General features: G+C 41.8%; 1 protein-coding gene across 2 annotated transcripts in view; it reads right to left on the bottom strand.

The window, feature by feature from the left end:
- The window catches only part of BANK1 (B cell scaffold protein with ankyrin repeats 1), a 284,727-nt gene that overhangs the window by 171,996 nt on the left and 93,480 nt on the right, over positions 1-19,251 (bottom strand). For both annotated transcript variants that reach the window (XM_038401089.2, XM_043513193.1), the window contains exon 7: positions 8,373-8,490. In XM_038401089.2, the coding sequence (XP_038257017.1) occupies positions 8,373-8,490 (118 nt within the window). The remainder of the gene's footprint in view (positions 1-8,372; positions 8,491-19,251) is intronic.

Raw genomic sequence — 19,251 nt, 5'->3', positions numbered from 1 at the left:
AAAGGGGCAGCTAGATGTCTCAGTCCCCCTTGTGAATCTAGCCCCTGAGGTGAAATCTTGACCTAGAAGAGGCCAGGATTTCATCCACAATATCTAGTGTGTCAAGAATACCATTCTATTTGCAGTTTCTCTGACTCTACAGCCTGTCAATAGAATGCAGTAGCCCAACGTAAGTAAAAATAGTGTTTCTTCCCCTTCCATTCATGCACTCCAGTTCCAAAAAAGCAAAATTCCTAAAATCCAATGTCTGTAGCAGTTTCTCAGATTCATCTGTCCATCATCTCTTCCAAAACTGGGATTCTGTTTTAATGCACCAAAATATTATTCAGTGTTTTAAAAAGAGAGGCATTGGAACAATTTGTTACACATTTTATTAGTCTGTTGTCATTAACTTGGAAGGTAGTTAGGGAAAAATAATCTAACCAGTGTTAATTCCCAATAATACATACATCTTGATGAAATGCAGACTTAAAATTAAAAATCGGTAATGTCAAAACCTGTCAGGAAGTCTGTTCAGGTTTAAATTATCACACTTGATGAACAAACCATTTCTTAACATTACACAAGATTAGAGTTATCAGAACTAAAATGAAAGTTTAAAAGCATCTTAATTTGAACTCCACCCAAATTTAAATTCCAGCAGCACCAGATAACAGTACAGATCAGGATTTTAAAACAAAATGCTTTGGCAAGTCTCTGTTTGTTTATGTTCTAGATAAGAGAAATTAATGCAAATGGCAAGAGCAGCGTTTGAAAATGTGTACCTACAAAATGGGAAAATGGAAGCAGAAGGAATAAGAACTACAACTTGTGGTGGTGGTTCTGCATTTCAGCAAGATTGTTATGAATATTTTAAAAGCTTCCCTTTCCAGATTTCAGAATGAACAAAAACCCACATATCCCTATGTACTTTGTGTGCACGTGCGTGTAGTGTAGTGTAATGTAACATAATGGATATATCTGACTATAAATAATAATAAACAATGAAAATAAGTAATATACAGTTTCCCGTCAAAATATTAACAAGCATGTCAGAGTGAAAAAATCCTACACTGGTTTGTTGCTGAGCTCATCTCTCTTACAGCCAGTGATGGCGCTGTATGGTGATCAACTAACACTATATCTCCTTTGAGGTGAGATTAAAGACCGGATAGACATACCCATGCTAATATAGCTAACAATGTGGGGCACAGATTTCAGCGTGGGCTAGCAATGCGAGAAGGTACACAGGGTTCCCAGCCTTCTTGTGCAGCCTATGCTTAAGCCTGTGGTGCCACATCTGCACAGTTACTTTTAGCCAAACTAGCATGGACAAAGCTACCACAAATACATCTATCCAAGCTGCAGTCACACCTTGGATTGCAGTGGAGATGTACCCTTAGATAGTGTGGGCCTGGTTTTGAAAATTTCAGGCCAGGCGCAAGGGCAATAAATGTATGTTTTATTTATACATGATGACAATAATAGCATACACAATGATGAGGTATTTGCATGTGCCACTTGTCAGGTATTCTGTGCCATTTGTGTGCACAAATAGGAGATGTGGTAGCAACTTTGATAACTGCACACACATTTAATGCACATTTTTGTACATGGCTCCATGCTTTTCAGGTTTCAAAAAAAATCAAGTTCCAAGAAGCCTTGTGAGCCATATGCTCATGTTTACAATTCAAAACATGTCCTTTATACCTATTTTTGGCTTAACAATTCATAACCAACACATGCATTTTACTCATTAAATAGAATGTACATAAGAGTGCCTGTTTTCCTGCTGTTATCACTTATTAAATGGGCAGTATGTATTCCTTTTCCAGAACCCAACATTATGATTACAGATAATTACAACTGTTATCCTTGCAAATCTACATCTTTTGTGTCAGCAGAGAGAAACTGAACACACATGCAGCAATTATTTGAACACACAGAGTTCAGCATGGTGCAAAGCACTCATACAACTTAATTCTTCAGCTTTCAGAAGCTCTGGTTGAGGAATTTACATTTCACATCTTAGCAGATATTGCACATAGTAGGAGGCTGAGGTGGGAATGGGGCTAACTTGACATGCTGGATCATGGAGGAGCTGCAATCTGACAAATTTCCTACGATTCATAAGAATGCAGTTTTCCCCCAAAAAATTATAAGCAACTTGTTGGAATATTTCTCTTCTCTCCTCTGAATTTTTCCTTCACCATCTCCCCCCTGCAGAACCCACTCTCGTCACATCATCCTTCCTCACTCCTGGGCACAGCCCCACTCCCCACTCTCCATCCTATGACATCCCAAATTCACAGAATGTAGCTGGGGAGTCAAGAAGGCAAACTGGCCTACACCAGAGAACAGATGGAGCTGGCACATTTGTGGCTCTACATTGGATTATAATGAATATGAGGAGTTTACATCAAAAGATGTAACTTTTGAAAACTGTGCTACTAATATGTGAGATTTTATGAAAATATACATGTATATGAAGTTTGCAGTTTATAATGAGGATGGGTGTTTTAGCTATAAAGGGCCTCCAAAAAACCTTGGACTGTCTGGGGTAATTTCAGAAAAGGCTCATTTCTGCCACGGTTACTGAATCTCTCATGAAAATATATTGCAAAAAATTTGAAGAATTATTGTGTTAAAGCGATTTAATTGAATCGTTAAAGTGTGAATTACAGAATTTTATCCTCACTTTAAATACAAATCTCCATGCGATCTGAACTATGGAGGCGCTAGTAGGATTCTTCCATATTTCCACCTTCTCTAGCTTTTCATGGCATCTGGTTCAAAGTCAGTGAGGAAGGAAAGATAAATTCTGTTCAGAAGGGACTCCCACTACTTTCTTGGGGGCATGAATTTTAGCTCCACCTTTAGTAAAGGTGTGACACACAGGAGTGCTGGTAAAAGGTCTGTCTTGACTTTCTGAGCTGGTTCAGGGTTACAAAAGCTTATACAGTAACTCCTCACTTAAAGTCGTCCCGGTTAACATTGTTTCATTATTAGGTTGCTGATCTATTACAGATCATACTAGTTTAAAGACACGCAATATTCCGTTATACTGTTGTTTGCCCATTCTAGACGGGGAGCAGGAATGCCGGGCAGGTGGAACGGGGCAAGCCCCCGCGCCCTGACCTGCTACGCGCCTTCCTCAACCAAGCTTCACAATCATAATTGGTGAGTACAGTATTAAATTTCTTGTTTAAAATTATTTAAAACTTATACTGTATATGTCTTTTATCTGGCAAAAAAAATTTCCCTGGAACCTAACCTCCCCTATTTACACTAATTCTTATGGGGAAATTGGGTTTGCTTAACATCGTTTCACTTAAAGTAGCATTTTTCAGGAACATAACTACAAGGTTAAGCGAGGAGTTACTGTACCATGTCACATGGCTACAGTCAGTATCCAGTACCTCCTGTTACACACACCTTTCATTTAAATGACAGGATGATAACTCACATCTGAATAGTAAATATGTTTTTCCCCCCTTAAATAAAGATAAACTTCTCTTGAAGTCAAAGATTCTGTTTAGACCACTAGAAATTATGCTACAATGAGAATTTTTGGAATGATCAAATGCTCTTGAAGCAAGAGGGAACAGGACCATCAGCAATCACTTATGTCATTAATGATGTGCTATCATAATACAGATGATGTAGAACAACTGGCTGGCTAAAATGTTTGAGAGATTTCATCTTGCATTACATATGCTATTTTAGCTAGACTTTTATAAAAATATATATGTATATCACACGCTGTACAGTAGACACTTGCTTATCTGCACTTCACTAATATGTACACAATCTGCACTTTCCTTCTCTGAAATTTAACAGAGTGCCATAGTGAGATCTCTTGTGCTAAGAATTTTTTATAGCTATAAAATATATTATACTGTGAAGTATCATAAAAAAAACTAAATCTTCACCTGTCAAAATAAGTGAATAAGGATAATGCATCACAAAATGTACTTTGCTTCTTAGCTTACTTTTTTTAAAATTGTAATTGTTCACTTAATTGCTGATCCACAACATTCAGTAATTTGCAATGGGTTCTCTATTAGCTCAAATTAGAGATGTTCTACTGTAAAGAACTGTTCTACTGTACCGTGTTTAACTCATTAAAATGAGGGACAAAAGAGGTTTTATGTTGTATATGCTAGCAAAGTACTGTAATTATTTGAACACACAAAAGCTTTAGAAGGAAAATAACTATCTTTAAACTTGAAGTTTTGTCATACTGAAGCTAAGCATAAAGAATATCTCTAAAACCTTTACTAGTTGTAGAACCAGAAAGAACTACCCGTATATACTCATTCATAAGCCAAATATTTTTGGTAAAAAACTGAAGCATTAAAAAGCGGGGATCGGCTTATCAACGGATCTACACCAAAACTTGACAATTTTAAGCTTTATTGAATTATTGAATTGAATATCTAATACATTGTCATTTTGTTTATCTGGAGCATTCGCAGGCACGGTGCCCTTCAGCTCCCAGTGGCTGCAGTTCGCCGTTCCCAGCCAATGAGAGCTGCAGAAAGTGGCAGCCAGCATGTCCCTCGGCCTGCACCACTTCCTGCAGCTCCCATTGGCTGGGAACGGCAAACCATGGCCATTGGGAGCTGATGGGCTCCATGCCTGCAGATGCTCCCGCTAAACAAAATGTTCTGACCCGCTAGCAGCTTACCCTGACGGGCCGGGAGCCAAAGTTTGCCAACTCCTGAAATATAGGGTCAGCTTATGAAAGGGTCACAACAGTTTTTGCCTTTTTTACCTTTCCATTTTGCGGGGGTCGGCTTATAAATGAACGGGTTAATGAACGAGTATATACGGTACTTTTGTGTGCCCACTTTAGGCTAGGACATCTATGGGATGGGAACAATTTTTGGCCACTAAAAATTTAAATCCTGACCTGGTAACCTAGAGGTGAAATTCTCTTTCTTTATTCTTTCCATTATCACTCCCCTAATGAAGGAAGTTAAAAGCAACAGTGCAGTGGTCAGAGCGTAAAGATATTGCATATGTCCAGCTTAACAGAGTATTAACTAGGTAGCTAGTGATCATGTGTAGGAAACAGAGTGTATAAGGATAGGGAGTAACCCAGGTCCAGCTTTTTAAGGCCTGGTCTACACTGGGGGGGGTGGGGCGGGGAAGATCGATCTAAGTTATGCAACTTCAGCTACGTGAATAACGTAGCTGAAGTCACCATACCTAGATCTACTCACTGCGGTGTCTTCACTGCGGTGAGTCGACTGCTGCCACTCCCCCGTTGACTCTACCTGCGCCTCTCGCGGCAGTGGAGTACAGGAGTCGACAGGAGAGCGCTCGGGGGTCGATCGCTGCCCACTAATCTGGCAGGTAGTATAGACATACCCTAAAGGTATTTAGACACCTAAAGACGCAGATAGACACGTAATAGGATGATTCTTTAAAAAATCCCACAAGATGCCTATCTACATCTTTAGGGGCCTAAATACCTTTGAAAATCTGGTCCCCAGTGCTTTCTTGTGATTAAAAATAACTTCTAATGGATATGTGCAAGGCTACATGTGAGTTGCTGCCATATGTGTGTTTACTTGCCTACCACAGTCATTATGCACCACCATTTTATAATTCCTTACTGTAAAGCTGTGACGCCGGCAGGCCAAATGCCAGCTCTTTCCCAGACTGCAGGCATTAACTAAGAACTGACAAATTCATAACTGGAGACCAGACTAGGTCACCTGTATCTTAGTTTTGCTCAAAATAGGTATCAGTCTTATAAAACTATTTGGTGTTTAGACTCTGATACAAGCATTTCATAATCTCGCTTATAATATTCCATACCCCATGGTATAAGGTAATATTTTCAGTGTTTGTTCTGCAATTGTAAAAGTGTTTTCTCTGCAATGGTAAACCACCAGCACACCCCTCCCCAGTCAGAAGAGAAGCATGACTAAATGTGAAACCATAAGAGGTGTTAGCTCCTGCCCAACAAAAGATTGCCTATAGACACCAGACAAACCATTGTGGAACACCAGAGGATAAAAAACGGTTGACTGTTCATCACCACCACCACCTATGAAGAGGAAACATGCATGTGAACTAGTCCCATCGTCTGGAACTCTGGGGGAAGGGAACAAAAATCCCCGACAAGAAGAAACTTCATCTTTTTTGACGGTTTGAACTCTGAAAGACCAGACTCTAAACTGAAGCCAGAGACCACCAAGGGCTCCCTTTTGGGTCTGCACTGAAAGACACTTTGAACAGACCGATCATTACAACTCTGTCACTCTTAGATTTTGGATGGTAACTCATTGGTGTGTATATGTTTGCTTTCTATCCCCCAACGCCGGCCCTGTGGATGTTTCCATGATTTATTGTTTATTTCCCACATCCTGTCCTTGACTTTCACTAAAATACCCATGCCAACATCGCAGCCTTAGGTAAATATTATGGTAATGCCCAAGAGGATCTCTGATCTTAAGGACTACATACACTGGGGTGATATGGATTGTTTTGGGACTTTTGTTATGGAATATTTATACATTTGTTAATCAACTGCTCTGGGACTAGAGGACAAGACTCCATGAAGTTACCATGGATCCAAGAGGGAAACTGAGCTGAGGGGATCACTTGCAGGGCTTCCCTGAGACCATGAGGGGGTGCCTAGGAGCATAGGCGCCGACTTCTGCTGGTGCCGGTGGGTGCTCGACCCTCCTCTGCCCCTGCCCCATCCCCATTCCAACCTCTTCCCCAAATCTCTGCACCAGCCCCACCTCTTCCCTGCCTCCTCCCCTGAGCGCGCCGCATTCCCGCTCCTCCCTCTGCACTCCCGGAGCTTGTTACGCTGCGAAACAGCTGTTTTGCGGTGGAAAGCGCTGAGAGGAGAAGTGGGGAAGTGTCGCGCTCAGGGGAGGAGGCAGAGATGAGGTGAGGTGGGGTGGGTGTGGGGCGGAGAGGGGAGCTTGGCTGCCGGTGGGTACAGAGCACCTGCCAATTTTTCCCCAAGGGTGCTCAAAGGTAACAAAGGTATTTTCTCCTAAAGCCTTAGTCCATGTACCGAAATGAGAAGAAAAGAACTAACTCAAATAAACATTAAGAACATAATAACAGCCATACTGGGTCACACCAAAGATCCATTTAGCCCAGTATCCTGTCTTCCAACAGTGGCCAATGCCAGGTGCCCCAGAGGAAATGAATAGAACAAGTAATAATCAAGTGATCCATCCCCTGTTGCCCATTCTCAGCTTCTGGGAAACAGAGGCTAGGGACACCATCCCTGCCCATCCTGGCTAATAGCCGTTGATGGATCTGTCTTCCATGAATTTATCTAGTTCTTTTTTGAACTCTGTTATAGTCTTGGCCTAAACAACATCCTCTGGCAAGGAGTTCCACAGGCTGACTCTGCGTTGTGTGAAAAAATACTTCTTTTTGTTTGTTCTAAACCTGCTGCCTATTCATTTCATTTGGTGGCCCTTAGTTCTTGTGTTATGAGAAGGAGTAAATAACACTTATTTACTTTCTCCACACCAATCATGATTTTATAGACCTCTATCACATCCCCCCTTAGTTGTCTCTTTTCCGAGCTGAAAAGTCCCAGTCTTATTAATCTCTCCTCATACGGCAGCCATTCCATACCCCCTAATAATTTTTATTGCGCTTTTCTGAACCTTTTCAAAGTCCAATATATCTTTTTTGAGATGGGGTGACCACATCTGCATACAGTATTCAAGATGTGGGCATACCATGGATTTATATAGAGGCAATATGATATTTTCTGTCTTATTATCTATCCCTTTCTTAATGATTTCCAACATTCTGTTAGCTCTTTTGACTGCCGCAGCACACTGAGTGGATGTTTTCAGAGAACTATCCACAATGACTCCTCGATCTCTTTCTTGAGTGGTTACAGCTAATTTAGACCCCATAATTTTATATACATAGTTGAGATTATGTTTTCCAATGTGCATTCCTTTCTTGTGGATAATTTTGATGCCTCAAACTTATACCTCACACAACTGACAGTTATATGAAAAGGGAAAACTTGTATTTTCTGGGCTTCTAACTTTGCAGCAAGGCTCTTGGAGAAACTGAGGGCTAACAGACATCCTGCAAACACCCAACGTGATACTTTAGAAGCATAAACTGAGGAAAAACCATCTGTTTATTGCAATATATTTTAAAATGTGTCAGGAACATAAAATGGCTAAATGAATTCATCCAAGATTTTGATTTTGGGCCTTAAATAGTAGTTTGTGTTGATATCCCAGATATACTGGTTATTGGTGTCCTTAATGAAGGCTTCTGCATTTCACTAATAGCCACTATATGTACATCCAAAACATGTCTTAAATAGGCAATTGCTACAACAGTAGTGTACAAATAAATGCATATGAGAATGTACTCACTAGCTTGTTGATGGTGCACTTCATTCGGGAAAGCACTGAATTCATAAGCAGACACATTGCTTTTCAATAAGAAGGTCAGAGTATTGTCAAGTTTCTCCACAGAAGAAAACTTGAAAGCCTGTTTAGAAGAAAGATAAGAGAAAAATTCAGAGAAAGCAGTGCTTATGTGTTATTAACCATGTCCTTGTAGTGGCAGTGAATCAAAGGATTTAAACAAAATAAACATAAGGTCAGTCTCATTAAGGTTAGTTTATTTTTGAAAGACCACAAAGGAGAAGTAATCTGACATACGGCCACCAAGATAATTTGACCAAAATAAGGAAAAGTGGACATTTTGGCCCCAAGCCTTAGCTGTGACTAAACTCAGAAGGATTGGGGAGGGTCTTTAAAAAACCTTTGTGTTCCTCCTACTCTTGGCTCAGCAGTGCACTGGACCAGTACGCTGCCCTAATTTAGAGCAGTGTGAGGGTTATTCTAATTTATACCAGCAGCCAATAGACCCAAGAGGCCATTACTGCAGCTGAGGATCACAAGGCAGCATGTTGCCTAGGTTGACCCAAGTGAGGAGGATGGTATGAGTCATTACCCTGGCTCTACACCAAATAGGCATCCCCCCTAAGCTGGCTGCTAACACCACTTTCAGGTTTACTACGCACCAGTGACACAGTGTAAAGCAGCTACACATATCTGAGGATCGGGGTAACTATGTAGAAAGTATTAGTGGTTTTATGGTAAAACAATTTGACTAGCACGTTTATTATCTACAGAAGACATACTACACTGAATCATGTCAGGAACCAAGTTATGTTAGCTGCAATGATCCAAGTTAATGTCCCAATCACTGCACCACACTCAAAAGGGCTGAAGAAGCAACTTTGCCTCACGGCAGCCCGGCAAATAGTGGGGACTGTGCAATCTGCTCTCCACCATGCAGCTAATATTTCTGTGGGTTAGGAAAGCAAGTGGAACAGCAGGGCCCATAGCTGTATTTCCTCCCTGCCACCTTTGAGGTGCCAAGGAGAGTAGTCTGACTGCAGAGAAATTGTGGGAAGCCCTAGAGCGGGCTTCACAAAAGTTCTTTGCATGTTCTCTCCATCAACACAAACCCCAGAGAATGGCTTGTCACTATTACTATCCTAAAATGATTTTTGAGAGAGGAGTTTCAAACAAAGAGGCTTAAAGTATAGTATATAATGTTTAATATAACAAAGGTTTTGAAGGGTGACATTTACACATTGAATTATCACTTTATAAGTTTTTCAGGATATGTCTACCCTGCAGTTGGTGGTGTGATTGCAGCACCAGCTGGCATACCCATACTAGCTTTAATTTAGCTAGCATGGCTAAAAGTAAAGATGTAGCAGTACAGGATTCGATGCAGGCTAGCAAGGTGAGTATGTAGCAAAGGTCCCCAAGGTGCTTGTACAACCCAAAGCAAAGTCCATGCCGCTACAGCTTCACTGCTATTTTTAGCATGATAGCTAAATTAAAGCTAGCGCAGGTATGTCAGCCTGTGCTGTAATCACTCCTCTGACTATAGTACAGATATACCCTCAGACTCATGGCAGCTGAGGAACCTTTTACTGAGGGAACATTTCTGAGCATGCCCTGCCATACATAGAAATATGCACTAATAAATTAAAACAAAAATTGAAAACACTGACTGCACACCAGTCACAGGGATATCCTCTTCAGAAGAAGAAAAACTAAAGGAGCAGCCAACTTTTTGCATCTCTGAAAGGATCCTACAAAACACTGTACTTAGTCCAAAGATATCTCCATGCTTTATCATGACAGCCATGCAGTACCGCCATTTTCATTGGGGGATTTTTCCTTGTAAACTGATACTGATTTCTGTTTTAGAATGGAAAACCCATGTACAATACGGGATAAAAAGAATTTAACCAAATAACTATAAGGATATATTTTAATTTATAAGCTACTGATTAGAATTATTACAAATTCATTCCTGTACATGGAAAATAAGTTATCAATTAACAGTTCGATAAGAATCAAAAGATGGAAGACACAACCAAAATGTAGCAGAAAAGATTATTAATGTGCTGCAAAACCAACTGAGAGGAAAAAAATAAAACAAGATAGCAACACTTCATTGAAGTCTATTGAGTCCCACCTGTTTATATGTAGAATTTGTCCCTTTACATAACTTGTAAGGACTGTACATTTAATAACTGTTTTATTTTTAGAAAGATATTTTAAAATCTCATCACATCGTGCCCAAACCCACTATTTTAAGCTGCTTAGGGTCTGTAAATACTTCTGAAGGTAGGACTAATTTCGATAGTATGATGAGGCCAGTATGTACTACACTGCTATCAGACTATGTTTCCAAAGCCAGCCTGACCAGCCTAACAAATGTAAAGGTCATCTTCCAATGGCAAAGATTCAATTTAGGGTCTCTTCCCTCCCCCCCAATCCCTACTACCAGTTTGAGTTATCGCAGCTCTTGGCCAGACACTTTTGCACACAAACCTCTGCCACGCGCAGTGTACCAATTAGTTATGCCCCAGGATCTGGCCTTTAGTGCTTAGTACCATGTGAAATCCCATAGCACTATGGTCCTGATTCAAGAAAGCACTTAAGCATATATTTAACTTAGGTGTGTGCTTCAAGTCTCATTGAAGTCAATGGAAGCTAAGCATATGCTTAAAGTTAAGGATGTGCTTAAGTATTTCTCTGAATAGGGATGTATACATGTTTTCCTGAATCATAGCTTGTACTAGGTAATAAGTGTTAATAAATTTGGACCCTTAATTTGTGCAGCCAATACTTAGCCAATAGACTGGCATATTTCTCATTGACTTTGGAAGCTCTACAAAAGTCACATTTTCATACAGATGAACTATACTTGAGTATCTTCTATGTATCGGATAATACAGTCTATGTATCATTGACTTTCAATGAGACTTAGGCTCTTCAGTGACTGTGTCACTTTTGAAAATAGGATTTAGGTTCCTAAATCACTTATGCACTTGTGAAAATGTTACCCATGGTCCATTCTGGGCTATCATAATTTTGAGCGGAGATTCCACATTTGGAGGAAGAGAAGGAAACATTTTTAAATGGTATTTGCTGAAGTTGTTCATAAAGGTCAAATATTAAAATTAGTCCCAAAGGAAATGGATTCATAGGTAGACTGCATATGAGGCTCTACGATTCATCACATAGATAGGAGCATGTATGTTGTATCTATTTCATATAACTTTTTATAGAGAAGGCTGGATTTAATTTATCTTTTCTTCCCTCCCCACAAACTTTACATACTGTAACTGGAATTATGTTTAATGTGTATCATAAAAACATCTTTTGATATATCAAATGTCTCAAAAGCTAAAAATATTATTCAAAAAGAGTTTGATGTGAAGATTCCCTAAACCTCTCTAGATATTCAAAGTCACTGTAATTAACAGGAGCATCACAATTTCAATATTAAGCACCTGCAACTGGTTTTCATCTTTATTCTGAAACCAAAGGAAATCTTAAAATAAAAAATCTAAATAAGTTGGATCAATATTTGTATTAGTAGAAAATCTCATAGGAAAAATCAATAAGCTGTATAATGCAATGTTGAAATAATAAATTAAAGAAAAGTATATAGTGAAATAGGAACAAAAGTCTAATTATGAAGCAGAACAGCCTTATGATCATGTCTCTGCATAAGGAGTTAGTATAACAAGATATGTTCCTAGGAGAGCTTCTTTGATGTAGTATTATATGAATGTGTTGTTCCCACTTTTATAATTAAACCATTAGCAGTCCCCACCTCCCATATATCTCGATACCAAGTCCTTTCAGCACTCATCATTAAGGCTATGATCTAGTCATGGATATTTTTAGTAAAATTTGTGGACAGGTCATGGGCAATAAACAAAAATTCAGGGCCTGTGACCTGTCGATGACTTATACTATAAATACCTCTGACTAACTCTTAAGGGGGTCGCTGCTGGGGGGAGCACCTAAAGGGGCCACTGCTGGGGGGCAAAGCCTGGAGGAGAGCACGGTGGGGCTGTTGCTGATGGTGACAGGGACCAGCCGTGGCACCAGCTGCCAGGGGCTGCCAGCAGTGACTGCACTGGCCGGCTGGGAACTGCTGCAGACAGCGGCTGCACCAGCCACCCAGGGACCACTGCTCAGCCAGTCCCAGGGGCCAGCCATACTGGCCACTGCTCAGGCAGTCCCCGGAGCTGGCTGCCCAGGCAGCAGCCAGTGAGGCTGTCCCTGGGGCCACCTGATCAGCTGGTCCCCAAGCCAGCTGCCCCCCGCAGAAGTCATGGAGGTTGCAAAAAGTTATAGAATCCGTGACTTTCCGTGACCTCCATGACAAACAAGGAGCCCTACTCATCATGATGATGCAGACTAAAGTAAGAAGGAACATCCAATACTGAAAACCTAAAATTTCAGAGTTTTGTTTCAAAGGGTTCAAAACAAATTCTTTTTCAAAACATCTCGGAATGTTTTAATATTTTATTGTATTGTATTGCTATTAAATACCATTTTAATAATGTTTTCAATAATGTTTTGATAAAAATTTCAGAAGCAAATGGAAAAAGGCACATTTTTGCACAAAACATTTTGATTTTTAAAAACGATCATTTTAAGATGTAAAATGTTTTCTTAAAAAATTTTTTGATCAGCACTAATTTTTAATCTAATTTTGGCTTTTGACCCCAGTCTAAACAAGTGACTCAATTGGGTTTAGCGGTACAGTATTACTCAAATCTCTGGCGACTATGTCCTGATTTGGCCAACAGTAAGAAAATGAACTTAGCACTCTAACCCTCTTTTTTTAGTGAACATTAATGCACATCATGTACAAATAATCTGAAAGGTCAACAACAGAGGATACAATTTCTTAAAAGTATATTATCTAAACATGACATCCTTAGTATGTCTTATTGGACTAATTTGCATTCATTAAGAGATTTTAATAAGCACCTCAGACTGTAAACATTCACAAGAAACTTGAAATTTTCTTTAAAATCACAAAAAGAAAAGGAGTACTTGTGGCACCTTAGAGACTAACAAATTTATTAGAGCATAAGCTTTCGTGAGCTACAGCTCACTTCATCGGATGCATTTGGTGGAAAAAACAGAGGAGAGATTTATATACACACACACAGAGAACATGAAACAATGGGTTTATCATACACACTGTAAGGAGAGTGATCACTTAAGATAAGCCATCACCCACAGCAGGGGGGGGAAAGGAGGAAAACCTTCCATGGTGACAAGCAGGTAGGCTAATTCCAGCAGTTAACAAGAATATCAGAGGAACAGTGGGGGGTGGGGTGGGGGGGAGAAATACCATGGGGAAATAGTTTTACTTTGTGTAATGACTCATCCATTCCCAGTCTCTATTCAAGCCTAAGTTAATTGTATCCAGTTTGCAAATTAATTCCAATTCAGCAGTCTCTCGTTGGAGTCTGTTTTTGAAGCTTTTTTGTTGAAGTATAGCCACTCTTAGGTCTGTGATCGAGTGACCAGAGAGATTGAAGTGTTCTCCAACTGGTTTTTGAATGTTATAATTCTTGACGTCTGATTTGTGTCCATTCATTCTTTTACGTAGAGACTGTCCAGTTTGGCCAATGTACATGGCAGAGGGGCATTGCTGGCACATGATGGCATATATCACATTGGTAGATGCGCAGGTGAACGAGCCTCTGATAGTGTGGCTGATGTGATTAGGCCTTATGATGGTATCCCCTGAATAGATATGTGGACAGAGTTGGCAACGGGCTTTGTTGCAAGGATAGGTTCCTGAGTTAGTGGTTCTGTTGTGTGGTGTGTGGTTGCTGGTGAGTATTTGCTTCATATTGGGGGGCTGTCTGTAAGCAAGGACTGGTCTATCTCCCAAGATCTGAGAGAGCGATGGCTCGTCCTTCAGGATAGGTTGTAGATCCTTGATGATGCGTTGGAGAGGTTTTAGTTGGGGGCTGAAGGTGATGGCTAGTGGCGTTCTGTTGTTTTCTTTGTTGGGCCTGTCCTGTAGTAGGTGACTTCTGGGTACTCTTCTGGCTCTGTCAATCTGTTTCTTCACTTCAGCAGGTGGGTATTGTAGTTGTAGGAATGCATGATAGAGATCTTGTAGGTGTTTGTCTCTGTCTGAGGGGTTGGAGCAAATGCGGTTATATCGTAGCGCTTGGCTGTAGACAATGGATCGAGTGGTATGATCTGGATGAAAGCTAGAGGCATGTAGGTAGGAATAGCGGTCAGTAGGTTTCCGATATAGGGTGGTGTTTATGTGACCATCGCTTATTAGCACCGTAGTGTCCAGGAAGTGGATCTCTTGTGTGGACTGGTCCAGGCTGAGGTTGATGGTGGGATGGAAATTGTTGAAATCATGGTGGAATTCCTCAAGAGCTTCTTTTCCATGGGTCCAGATGATGAAGATGTCATCAATGTAGCGCAAGTAGAGTAGGGGCATTAGGGGACGAGAGCTGAGGAAGCGTTGTTCTAAGTCAGCCATAAAAATGTTGGCATACTGTGGGGCCATGCGGGTACCCATCGCAGTGCCGCTGATTTGAAGGTATACATTGTCACCAAATGTGAAATAGTTATGGGTCAGGACAAAGTCACAAAGTTCTGCCACCAGGTTAGCCGTGACAGTATCGGGGATACTGTTCCTGACGGCTTGTAGTCCATCTTTGTGTGGAATGTTGGTGTAGAGGGCTTCTACATCCATAGTGGCTAGGATGGTGTTTTTAGGAAGATCACCAATGGACTGTAGTTTCCTCAGGAAATCGGTGGTGTCTCGAAGATAGCTGGGAGTGCTGGTAACGAAGGGCCTGAGGAGGGAGTCTACATAGCCAGACAATTCTGCTGTCAGGGTGCCAATGCCTGAGATGATGGGGCGTCCAGGATTTCCAGGTTTATGGATCTTGGGTAGCAGATAGAATACCCCAGGTCGGGGCTCCAGGGGTGTGTCTGTGCGGATTTGTTCTTGTGCTTTTTCAGGGAGTTTCTTGAGCAAATGCTGTAGTTTCTTTTGGTAACTCTCAGTGGGATCAGAGGGTAATGGCTTGTAGAAAGTGGTGTTGGAGAGCTGCCTAGTAGCCTCTTGTTCATACTCCGACCTATTCATGATGACGACAGCACCAGCAACCACACACCACACAACAGAACCACTAACCCAGGAACCGATCCTTGCAACAAAGCCCGTTGCCAACTCTGTCCACATATCTATTCAGGGGATACCATCATAAGGCCTAATCACATCAGCCACACTATCAGAGGCTCGTTCACCTGCGCATCTACCAATGTGATATATGCCATCATGTGCCAGCAATGCCCCTCTGCCATGTACATTGGCCAAACTGGACAGTCTCTACGTAAAAGAATGAATGGACACAAATCAGACGTCAAGAATTATAACATTCAAAAACCAGTTGGAGAACACTTCAATCTCTCTGGTCACTCGATCACAGACCTAAGAGTGGCTATACTTCAACAAAAAAGCTTCAAAAACAGACTCCAACGAGAGACTGCTGAATTGGAATTAATTTGCAAACTGGATACAATTAACTTAGGCTTGAATAGAGACTGGGAATGGATGAGTCATTACACAAAGTAAAACTATTTCCCCATGGTATTTCTCCCCCCCACCCCACCCCCCACTGTTCCTCTGATATTCTTGTTAACTGCTGGAATTAGCCTACCTGCTTGTCACCATGGAAGGTTTTCCTCCTTTCCCCCCCCTGCTGTGGGTGATGGCTTATCTTAAGTGATCACTCTCCTTACAGTGTGTATGATAAACCCATTGTTTCATGTTCTCTGTGTGTGTGTATATAAATCTCTCCTCTGTTTTTTCCACCAAATGCATCCGATGAAGTGAGCTGTAGCTCACGAAAGCTTATGCTCTAATAAATTTGTTAGTCTCTAAGGTGCCACAAGTACTCCTTTCTTTTTGCGAATACAGACTAACACGGCTGCTACTCTGAAACCTGTCTTTAAAATCACAGAATGCTGTTTCTTTGATCAATAATTGCTGTAAGCTTTTCTTTTTGACTTTAATTTTGTTTTATGTTGTGTCTGATTGTTACTTTACATAAACTGCTGTTGCCCCAGGATACCTTTGTAGATAAAATGCTAGTCTCAAAGGTTTTAATTATACTGGTTAAATAGAAGTTACTACTATTCCTGCTACTTGATAGGAATTCTAATGATCTTCCTAAACTGTGTTTTGGTTTTCCTTATGTAAATCTCTTTTTAGGGCACATTTAGATGATGTTCCATTAACTGAGCTTTTACAATCTACCTTGCTGCCATACTTCGTTAGCAGAGAGCTAAGGTCACCCAGTAATAACTTGTGCCCTTCCAGAATGTCAAGTTCAGCAAAACTCAAACTTCTGAAAACTAGGAAATACAGAGTTATGGTAAACACCTATGCAACCTTAACTGTCCCCCTAGAGCTGGCAATAGCCACTGGAAATTGTCTGCATACAGTGCAGCAGCATTGATTGGGTTAGGTGTAGCTGTATTGAATTGGTGGAGGAATAAGTTTGAACAGCTTGGAAGAGCTGTGATTGTGATCTGAGGAGATCTGCCTCTGAGTATTCCCTTGTGTGTTATCAAAGGAAAGAGATGCATATGTACCTTGAGGTTCCAGTCTTCATCATTTCAACATAGAATTGTATAGACTATATCAGCAGCAGGGAACTGGGGTCTTCTTGCCATTGGTATTATCAGTGGTGAGGTGAAATATGAAAGCAGTTTGTGGATTTAATGATGGGGAGGGTAAAGCAAAGGTTAAAGTATAGGGTAAAGCACAGGTTTAGGTGGCATCCTGTGTGTGTGAATGGGTTGAAGAAAGGTATGAAGTTTTTGCTGAATTTTACAAGTGTAGTATTCTGTCAGGGGGGTGGGCTCAGAGTTTGAACATATGGCAAGTGCCAGCAGTGCCTGTCCATCACAGTGAAAAGGCAGAGTGTTATGGGCCTTGTGGAGCATGGCACAAAGAGGGAAAAGTTAAGGTTGGATGGATGTTTACCTTTACTCTGTATTTCCTGGTTTTCAGAAGTTTCAGTTTAGCTAAATCAACATTCTGGAAGGGCATGAGTTATCACTCGGCAACCTTAACTCTGTGTTAAAGATTTTGCCATTCAATTTGCTAGGGTTTTTTTTTTAATAGAAAGAGAAATGTTTGTTGATAGAAGTTAGTGGCCATTTAGGCAGCTGTAGTTCTCACCTAGGTTTACAGTTCATGTGATACTGTGGCTAGATAATAAAAAAAAACTAGTTTTATACAGTGCTTTTCGGCATTATACATTATCCCCATTTTACAGATGGGAAACTGAATCACACAAAGGTGATGTGACTTGCCCAAAGTCACCCAGCAGGCCTGTGGCAGAACTACAAATAGTTTCAGTCAGGTAGTCTTTCCATTAGGCCACGTGGTTGCTATGGGATTCCTCAGTGCTCTTGTCCTCTCATGGACATTTTGTTCCAGTGAAATGGGAATAATGGTCAGTTTTTGAAATGCTTACAATGTGTAGTTGCTAAGAGAACCGGTGAGATAAATCTCTGGTCTATGTCTCAAAACCTTGTCAATTTTAATACATGGTTGTTACAATAACTTTAAGGGCATGAGAGAAGCCTGGTGTGTCTCTCTTCTCCATCCTCTGCCACACCACTCCTTGCAACATGTAGCTCCCCTGCCAACATTTCCAGTTCTCTCTCCCCTTCCCATCCCATTGAGTCATTAGTTGTCACTGCAGAAGCCAATAACATGTAAAAAAGTTTCTCCTTGCTGTCTCCTGCCCTATGCTGCTGTGTGTTAGGGTTGCCAACTTTCTAACTGCACAAAACCGAACAACCTTTCTCTTGCCCTGCCCCTTCTCCAAGCCCCCACCCCCCACTCACTCCATCCCCCTCCCTCTGTTGCTCATTCTCCCCACCCTCGCTCACTTTCACTGGGCTGGGGCAGCGGGTTGGGGTGCGGGGAGGGGGGTGAGGGCTCTGGCTGGGGGTGCAGGATCTGGGGTGGGGCCAGGGATGAGGTGTTTGGGGTGGAGGAGCGGGCTCCGGGCTTGGGCCGAGGGGTTCAGAGTGCAGGAGGAGGTACAGTGCCAACTGGGCGGCGCTTACCTCAGGCGGCTCCCTGTCAGTGGTGCAGCGGGACTAAGGCAGGCTTCCTACTTGCCCTTGCTCCATGTGGCTCCCAGAAGTGGCTGGCATGTCCGGCTCCTAGGTGGAGGGGACAGGGGGCTCTGCGCACTGTCTATGCCTGCAGGCACCACCCCTGCAGCTCCCATTGGCCATTGTTCCTGGACAATGGGAGCTGGGGAGCCAGCGCTTGGGGTGGGGGCAGTGCCTGGAGACCCCCTGGCTGACCCTATGCCTAGGAGCTGGACATTCTGGCCACTTCCAGGAGCTGTGCGGAGCCAGGGGGCCTGCCTTAGCCCCGCTGCGTCACCAAACAGACTTTTAGCGGCCTATTAAAATCTCTGTGATTGCTTACAATACTCACTCGGAGATAAATGCCAATTCCGGTTGACTCCCACCAACCCGGGAGAGTTGGCAACCCTACTGTGCGTACATATCACTGGAAGCAGTTTACTGGAAAGCTAGTGGCTACCTTGGTTACATGATCGAGATGCACACGGAGCTGGGCTCCTCACTCCTGCTACTCACCCATAGCTGGGAATCCTGTCCCTGCTTCAGCTTACTTCCCCAGCCATGCCCCAGGTCCATCCAGTCTGCCCCTCCCCCACACACCGGCTAGATCCCATTATCAATCCCAAGCAGCGATACCTATTCATTTTCTGGATTTCAGATATTTATATTTGTGTTACCTTCAATCCCCCCACTCCAGATCGCAGCTCACATGGAGGGGCTTAAACATCTGGATCCCCCATATCTC

The sequence above is a fragment of the Dermochelys coriacea genome, chromosome 4, assembly GCF_009764565.3.
Source record: "Dermochelys coriacea isolate rDerCor1 chromosome 4, rDerCor1.pri.v4, whole genome shotgun sequence".
Taxonomy (NCBI): domain Eukaryota; kingdom Metazoa; phylum Chordata; order Testudines; family Dermochelyidae; genus Dermochelys; species Dermochelys coriacea.
The sequence above is the reverse complement of the archived record's forward strand: the minus strand, read 5'-3'. Positions and strand labels throughout refer to the sequence as shown.